Source organism: Myotis brandtii, unplaced genomic scaffold (assembly GCF_000412655.1).
Source record: "Myotis brandtii unplaced genomic scaffold, ASM41265v1 scaffold152, whole genome shotgun sequence".
NCBI classification, from domain to species: domain Eukaryota; kingdom Metazoa; phylum Chordata; class Mammalia; order Chiroptera; family Vespertilionidae; genus Myotis; species Myotis brandtii.
Window position 1 is genome coordinate 1,064,284 of NW_005355502.1, and position 8,663 is coordinate 1,072,946.

The window sequence follows — 8,663 nt, forward strand, 5'->3', positions numbered from 1 at the left end:
CAGGAGCAGGAGGGGGAGAAGGACTGAGAGGCGACCGGGGCTGGCAGCCGCCGCTTGCACCCACTGACGGCACTATCAGCAGGTGTGAGTGGTGGCTCCGATGCTGGCAGCAGTGCGAGGGGGGGGCTGGCGCCGGCAGCAGGTGCGAGCACCTGGTGGGACCACGGTGCGTTGGAGCCCAGAATTTTCAGTAACCACCAGAGGCTCTCCCCGATGACAGTGACCAGTGCCCCCGCTTTGGTCTGGCACCCCCACTCACCTGCTTCACCATCCCACCACAGCCAATGCCCGCACGTTCCGTGCTCTGCCGCCTTCTGCCTACAGCCACCTACAGCCACCATGTTCCACCATGACCCCCCTGGTGGTCAGCACATGTCATATCGACTGGTTGGTTGTTCCACTGTTTGGTCTATTTGCATATTAGGGTTTTATATATATCCTAATATATAAAAAGCCAGGGGCAGGGGCCGTAATGACCAAAACGACCGGATGGATGACCGAACAACAGGCTAGGGAGCTGAGGGAACGGGAAGAACGGTCACCATGAGGGGACCCCCACCATGATCATGGGGTGTGGCCGGCCTTCAAACTGCTGGCGGCCCCCCTCCTAGCCGAGGACGCCAGAGTCTGTTCTGGACCTAGGGCTGCACTCTCCCTGCAAGCGACTTGGAAGCTGCCAGTGTCTAACTGCCAGTCTCCGGGAGGTGAGAGTGAGTCCACCATCCACCGTCCACCAAAAAGTATGACCATTGAACCGTTCAGTCTCAGTGCAGGCACAGGCCTGTGGCTGATGGGTGGAGGCCAGACCAAAACAAAACAGCAGAAACACCCTGCCCACCTCGGCAGGTGCAGCTGCAGTCCACGCGGGCCTGGGCAGTGTAGAAAGCACTACCTTCTCCCGGGTCCTGTGCTGGCATCGCCGCCTCGCTCACCCTCCAGCCCCCGAGTCCTGACAGTGAAGTGTGTAGGGCATCCTGCAGGAGTTGTACCGTTCTGGGTGCTTTTGCCCAAAGACACCCTTTGTGATGAATTCAGAGCCACATCTCACTTCCCAGGAGACTGGAAGAACCATGTAAAAGGAATTCGACAAAAACTTTCCACATCTATTTATTCTTTTGAATCCATAAAACGACCTTTAAAAAAAAGCATTTGGGCCACCTAAGAGAGAATGCACTTTCTGGCCAGAGCATGCAGGATTCTTTTGCCCAACAGGTTAAAGAAAGCAGAGAGCTGGCACAGTGGAAATGGCCCTGGTGCCCTATGAGACCGCGGGAATGGGGTTGCAGAAATTCCACAAGCCTCTTGCCACCTTCTCCTTTGCAAACCACACCATCCAGATCCACCAGGACTGGAGGCAACTGGGAGTCGCAGCCGTGGTTTGGGACGCAGTAAGCAAATCGCGGGGGGCCTCTGAAAACATCTGCAATTGATTATAAGACTGGTCTTTATTTAAAAAGAAATAAAAGAACAGCTTTGTTGAGATATAACTCATATACTGAGTCGTTTTTTTAAAGTAAATTCAGAGTGGTACAACCATCACCATGCTCAATTTTTAAATATTTTCATGACCCTATCCCCTCCAAAAAAACCTTACACCCACTAGAATCACTTTCCTGATCGTCTTCCCCAAAATAGACTGCATTTTAAGGGTGGGTAAAGGAAAGTTGAGGGAAGTTAAAATACTGCACAAAGGATCTGTAAAATGAAAAGCCCAAAGTGAAGATCATGTGTTTTTTTAAAAAAAATTTTTTTTTTATTTCAGAGAGAAAGGGAGAGGGAGAGATAGAAACATCAATGATAGGAATAACTGATCAGCTGCCTCCTGCAGGCCCCCTACTGGGGATCGAGCCTGCAACCCAGGCATGTGCCCCTGACCAGAATCAAACATAGGACCCTTCTGTCCACAGGCCAATGCTCTCTCCATTAAGCCAAACCAGCCAGGGCCCATGTGTTTTCTTTAAGTTCTGCATGTTTGTAATGGTCCTCAAATCTATACTAATAAAAGGGTAATATGCTAATTAGAGTGGACATCTTCCGGACGTCCTTCCAGACAAAGCCATGGCAGCTGCAAGGGCCGAGGCTCAGGCCAGCAGTGGCAGCAGCAGTGGGGTGATGGGGGTGACTTCCCCTGATCCGCCAGGTCACCTCCCGAAGAGTGAGGCCAGACTGGGAGCCGAGGCAGAGGCAGTTAGGGGCAATCAGGCCAGCAGGGGGGCAAGGTAGGGGCAATCAGGCTGGCAGGGGCAACCAGGCCGGCAGGCAGAGGGTTTAGGGGTGATCAGGCAGGCAGGCGTGTTAAGGGCAATCAGGCAGGCGAGCGGTTAGGAGCCAGCAGTTCCAGATTGCGAGAGGGATCGGGCCTAAACTGGCAGTCAGACATCCCCCGAGGGGGTCCCAGATTGGAGAGGGTGCAGGCCAGGCTAAGAGACACCCCACCACACACACATGCACGGATTTCATTCACCGGGCCTCTAGTAGATAATAAAAGGCTAATAAGCAAATTGTCCCCTCGAGAGTTCGACCAGGAGTTTGATCACTCACTATGACGTGCACTGACCAGCAGGGGGTGGCGCAGAACATGGCAGGTGATCAGTGTCAGCGGAGGGGCACTGAGGGAGCGAGGGAAGGAGGAGGCAGGGAGGCTGGGAACCTGATGGGCCCTGACCACCGGCCAGGTCTAGGGACCCTACCTGTGCACAAATTTCATGCACCGGGCCTCTAGTATTTAATAAATGCAGTTTATAAAATATTTCACTTGTGGTTCTTCAAAGTATGATAAATTTGGCAAATGCCAATATATGAAATATAAATAAAATAGTGTTAGGCATTTTAAGATTACTCATGTTTGGGAATTCAAGGAACAATCAGGATTCATACATGAACAAAAGACAAAAGTTAGATGGCTGGTGACTGAAATTAGAAACCTGTGAAATTTGTTTCTCTATTTTCAGTGTGTGTGTGTGTAATAGTCCAAGTGCAGTGGACAGAGCTCAGATAATGCTGTTCTCCTAACTTGCAGCCCTATATGCTTTTCTCTTTACATCAAACGTCATACTAAAGTAAAAACATAGTTTAGATATAAAGTTCATCAATTCCTCATTGAAGGTCTGAGTCTCAAAGCATTTTTAGTAGAAACATTTACCTTTTGGTCACAAACATGGCTTATTTCTGGAGAACTAGAGGTGAGTGCCCCTGAGGAATGAGACCAAATTGTGCTGTTGGCCCTCTCCTTTTGAAGTGTTTGTTCCCATTTGAAATAACCACAACATTTTCTGTTTTCTTGGTATTTCCCAATAGGGCAACAGTAGAAGACTTTCCCATGGTTTGGTCCATTATTAGAAACAACAAGTCTCTTAGACCTCCGGCCACACCTGCATAATGGAGGTGTCACCTTCCCACTCTTCCAAGGCTCTCGTAGGTTAACTGTAGGAGTGAAGACAGAGGAGAGGAGCTTCCGAGACCTCACTGGGGAGCCATCACATGATGTCGGCTTTTCTTCATGAATAGTGAAGGGCTGCTTTTTTGCTAGGGGGACAGCTGGGGGACTGGGTGGGTTCCTTTTAGTACCACCTAAAAGAAGACATTTCCCCAGAACTGAAGGATAAGACACACTGGCCTTAACACTGTTCAAACTGCTTGATTTGCACTCAGGTAATTTAAAGTTAGAAACATCTGACCTTGGATCTTTGGCTTCTTTTACATTATAAATAGTAGTATGTGGACTCTTATACACAACCAACTTAGAGGTCTCAGATTGTTGAGGAGTTTCTTCTGTGCTTTCAAAGTTCTCATAACTTAACAATTCAGATTCTTTTAGAACCATTAACCTTTCTCCAGACTTCAATGAAGTAGCTAAGTCTGAGTCACTAATGAGCGGCATATCATCTATATTTTGCTCAGGCTGAGATGCTGGCAGTAAAGCTACATCCTCCCAATCAGTCAACATAGGCAAACAGTCGAGAGCAGAACTCATCTCCACATCAGAAACATGATTAACAGATGAAATGGTAGTTGAAACAAGCACCAAATCAGAATCCGCTGTGGAAGCCTTAGATTTGGCACGAAATGCTTGATGTTCGTCTTTGATTTGCTTCTGCATAGGTGCACAGACGCCGGGGCACTGCAGCTGCCCCAGAGAAGTAGAAGACTGAGTAGTCAAGAGAGAGAAACAGTTTTTGACATTGCGAAGACCTACTTTTAAATTGCTCTTTGGTTGTAACTCATCTTGGTTTACTTTTATAGAATTCATACCATCAGACCTCATTTGCACTTTTTCATGATAATGTATTGTATTTTTAGGCTCCCTATCACATATGCTGGGACCCCGACTGCTTCTGTTGCAGACTGATGTTTCTTCAACTTGATTGGTATTCAAATTTCTGCCCAAAATGTTGGGATTCTTCTTAGTGGGAACCTATAATTCCACAAGCAAATCCAATAGCTTCAGCAACTGTGCATTCAGAATTTCTTTAGTACACATTATATGATATGACAAAAAGAGAAAAACACCATCGATTGACATAAATGATTACACTCATGACATCTACATTTCAATGAACCTACAATTACTTCTGAAATTTGAGATGACAGAATAAAGGAGTAAGACGCCACTGACCTTGTTCCAGGACCTTGTAACTTTCATTAAGCAACCATCCCTGATCATTTTCCAAGCAAGAAGTGCAGTATTCCGAGAATCATCCAATCCTGAGGAAATAAATATCAAGCACTATCTTTAGTAGTACCACAAAAAGAAATACAGCAACAACAAAAAACCCACCACTGAAATGGAAATTGGAACTGTTAGTTTTATGACCACTTACTAGTTTTAACCATGATAAGTTGGTCTGTGGATAGCTGCGGCAGCCTTACCAATGAAGGACAAAGTCTCCCACATTTACAGAGGAAGAGGTGAAAATCTGTTAGGTCACAAAAATGTGACCAAGATTCTGAGGCGCCATGTTTTGTGAGTTTCGCTTAGTTTTTCACTAGTCCACTGTATTATTTGGGCATTTGTTTAATTCCATTTGATTGGCTAATTTTTTTCATTCTTTTTTAGCAACTGGACAGCCATTAGATGGCAATCTTTATCTTACACACAAATGTCATTTGAGTCTTAGAAATAATTTAAATTGTATAGATTAGAAGGAGCTTTTTCTAGGCTGAAGTATATTCCTTATTAATGACATCACAAAAAATGAGATTCACATAAAACACTTTATAAAAAATAAAATTACTTACATAATAAATTATACTAACCAGAATGTTCCCGTCCCAAGAATTCGATTCCCACCTCCTGCAGGGCGCCACTCAGTCCTTTTGGTTTTCTCCTATAGAAAATCTAATAAATAAATGAAGACATGTTTAAGAAAATGATTACTATTTGGAAGACTATGTATGAACAATTCTTCATAATTTTTAGTTCTAGATTTGAATTGCTTATTTTTGTTACGTTGTCTTTTTTTTTTTTTAATATATTTTTATTGATTTTTTATAGAGAGGAAGGGAGAGAGATAGAGAGTCAGAAACATCGATGAGAGAGAAACATCGATCAGCTGCCTCCTGCACACCTCCCACTGGGGATGTGCCCGCAACCAAGGTACATGCCCTTGACCGGAATCGAACCTGGGACCTTTCAGTCCGCAGGCCGACGCTCTATCCACTGAGCCAAACCGGTCTTGGCTGTTACGTTGTCTTTACATGCTATAAGGATTGTATTTATGTGAATGTTTCAAAAGAAAATATTTTATTTGTAGAAATCCATACCTATGTGTGGAATAAAGTTTAATCATTTTTCAATAAAAGGAAAGTGAACATGCCCCCACCTTTGACCCTTACCTTGTAAGTTACTCTGAGATCAATCCAAGCATTTAAGAACACAGGTTTAAACAGCTGCTTTCTTTTACACTCATACTCCAGGCAAACACCCAAGTCCCAGTCTGCATTAAGTATATTAAAATAGAACAAAGCAATGATGCCAGACGTTTTTATGCTATCATCATTTATAAATAAAGTGCTGAAAAATGATATAAAATAGTAAGATTTAGAATCATACAATATGTAATACTATATATATATATATATATATATACATATACTATAATACATACATATACATACATACATATACATATATACATATACATATACATATACATATACATATACATATACATAGTTAATATCTAACAATTATTCACTTTACATAACTTATTGTTAAGAAATTAGATTGGTAACTAAGCTTCAAAATGATTTATTAAAGATCCAATAAGACATACTGAATATTTCAGAAAGAATAAGATGTGAAGTAATAAGGCCTATATGGAGAAGGTTATCTGCTTTTAACATTCTAAGAGAATATTCATGTAATTGAGAAATTAAACATAGCAACAGAAACCAAGTATACTTACTAATAATGCTAAGCAGCAATGACACAGCGTTGCTATCATTACTATTAATGGCAATGCTGTATCACAGGCATACAAAAGATCTACTTTAAATGGCCTGTTTCTTCCTTGATGGCTGCATTAGTAAGTGTGAAATAAAAGCAAAGGGTATGAGTTGAACATGGACTCTTTTTATTCAAGATTGTATAAAATAGCATGATAAGAGTTTTCACTAATCTTTACCTGGATTCAGAAGAACAAAGCGAACAATCAAGAAAGATTCTTAAAGTTAAGGCTTAAAGTTTGCAGGCATCCCAGAATGGTAATTTAAAAATATGAATAAATTTACTTTTCTGTTGGGCACTTGGATTTCTTTTCCTAGTCCAGAAGGTTAACAAGTATAATTCTTACTAGAGATAATTACATATTACATAAGAGTGATGCTACAAACTTCTTTACCTGACCAAGTAACAAATGCACACAACTTGACTTCTGAAGTAGGTAGATCTGAAACCCCAGTAGCAAAGATAATTTTCTTCTGTTGTTGAATCTTCTGAATCCATTTACAGAACTGAGATAAGCAAATCTTCAGAGGGACCCCTTCGTCAACTTGGGCCTGAACAGAGTCACAAAGTCTGAATTCAACAATCAAATTTCATAATTATTGGCCACACAGCTGGTAATTAGGCCCCGTAGGTACCTAACAAAGAAGAGGTTCGACAGCCAGTCGGCCTGGTGGTCAAATCCCGCTAGTATTAACTACAACAATCAAGGCTCAACTAGAACAAGACTGCGCACAAAGACCACTAGGGGGTGCACCAAGAAAGCATAAAATACTGACAAAGAATTTACCTGGTGAAAAGATGTTGTAACACATGAGAAAGAGATAATTCAATGATTAGAACTCTATAAAGTAAGAAAAATTAGGTTACCAATCTAAAATCACACAGAAAAATAATCCAGACCACCAGAAATTTGATGTATTTAATTTCCATAAAATAGATTTGATATTCATTTTTACCACACTATTCTTTCTAATTTTTAAAGATTCTAATGGACTTCTGGAGGGGACATTATTTCTTCTAACACTGAATAAACCTAGCTCCAAATGGTATATAGCTTTTATTTTTTGAAATTGACTTCTGAATTTTAGTATTTGCATCATACCTGCTTGTTTATTGTTTGGGGGCTGGGGCAGTGAGAAGAGAAGGAAGGAAGGGCATACCTGCTTTATGCCTGTCAATTCCATGCAAAATTCAGAAAGAATTGGATGTTCCTGAGGCTGAACATAAGCATGGAACTCAGATTCAATCTCTCCAGTTGATGTGTTCAGCAATACCGCTGGAAATTCAACTACGTGAAAGAATCATCAATTGACACTTAATCAGTGTTTCAGTAAAAACATATTAAAATGACCAAAGCAGTGTGATGTAATGGTTATAATTAAAGTTATGCCAAAGAATGTCAAAATATTAAAGTTGAATATATCTACTTAAAATTCAAATATAGCCCTGACCGGTTTGGCTCAGTGGATAGAGCATCGGCCTGCGGACTGAAAGGTCCCAGGTTCGATTCCAGTCGAGGGCATGTACCTTGGTTGCAGGCACATCCCCAGTAGGAGGTGTGCAGGAGGCAGCTGATCGATGTTTCTCTCTCATCGATGTTTCTAACTCTCTATCCCTCTTCTTTCCTCTCTGTAAAAAAATCAATAAAATATATTAAAAAAATAATAATAATAAAATAAAATTCAAATATATTTTCACCATTAAAATCCATATGGAAGCAAAAATGGATTTACTCTTTTTTGCAAAGGTATTTTTCAGTTTCTATGCAATTTAGATTTTGAATGCAATCCTAAAACACTTATTTAATTTTTAAAAATGTATTGGTTAATAGAAGTATACAGGTTCAGATATACAATCCTATCGGACACTGTCTGTGTGGCATGTTCACCACCCAACCCCGGCCTGTCCTTCGCCCTCGGTACCCTCCCCCACTAAACACGCGTTTCCTGTGCGGTCACGGTCAGGCACTCGGGTTTGCTCCCTCTCTTTGGTGAGTCGGGTTTTACAGTAAACGACTAATTCCCGGGCCATCTTGTTTTCTATCTGCTGACATCTGTGCGCTGCACAGTGACACTGAAGGCCGGCTGGGCCGGCGGCACGTCACTCACTGATTTCCTGGGTCCGGTGGCGTTTCCCGTCTTCCCAACACGTCGACTCAAAGTCAATAACAACCAGGTAGTCGAACAACTGCTCTGCAAGAGACGAGGGCGTCCCG

At 42.2% G+C, this 8,663-nt stretch overlaps 1 protein-coding gene across 4 annotated transcripts; it reads right to left on the bottom strand.

The window, feature by feature from the left end:
* Positions 1-1,089: 1,089 nt before the first annotated feature.
* ERI2 (ERI1 exoribonuclease family member 2) lies at positions 1,090-8,628 on the bottom strand. 4 transcript variants are annotated; one of them, XM_014535833.1, is made up of 6 exons: positions 7,609-7,900; positions 6,843-6,999; positions 5,836-5,936; positions 5,257-5,338; positions 4,616-4,704; positions 1,090-1,420 (listed from the first exon to the last, which is right to left on the bottom strand). In XM_014535833.1, exons 1-6 carry the CDS (start codon positions 7,630-7,632, stop codon positions 1,259-1,261), a joined length of 615 nt encoding a protein of 204 aa, XP_014391319.1. In that variant the 5' UTR covers positions 7,633-7,900; the 3' UTR covers positions 1,090-1,258. The 4 variants fall into 4 exon arrangements, with proteins under 4 accessions (XP_014391319.1, XP_014391318.1, XP_014391317.1 ...); XM_014535832.1 differs by lacking the exons at positions 1,090-1,420; positions 7,609-7,900 and adding exons at positions 2,821-4,414; positions 8,557-8,628; XM_014535831.1 differs by lacking the exon at positions 1,090-1,420 and adding an exon at positions 2,821-4,414 and having other exon boundaries at positions 7,609-7,890.
* Between the last annotated feature and the right edge of the window lie 35 nt (positions 8,629-8,663).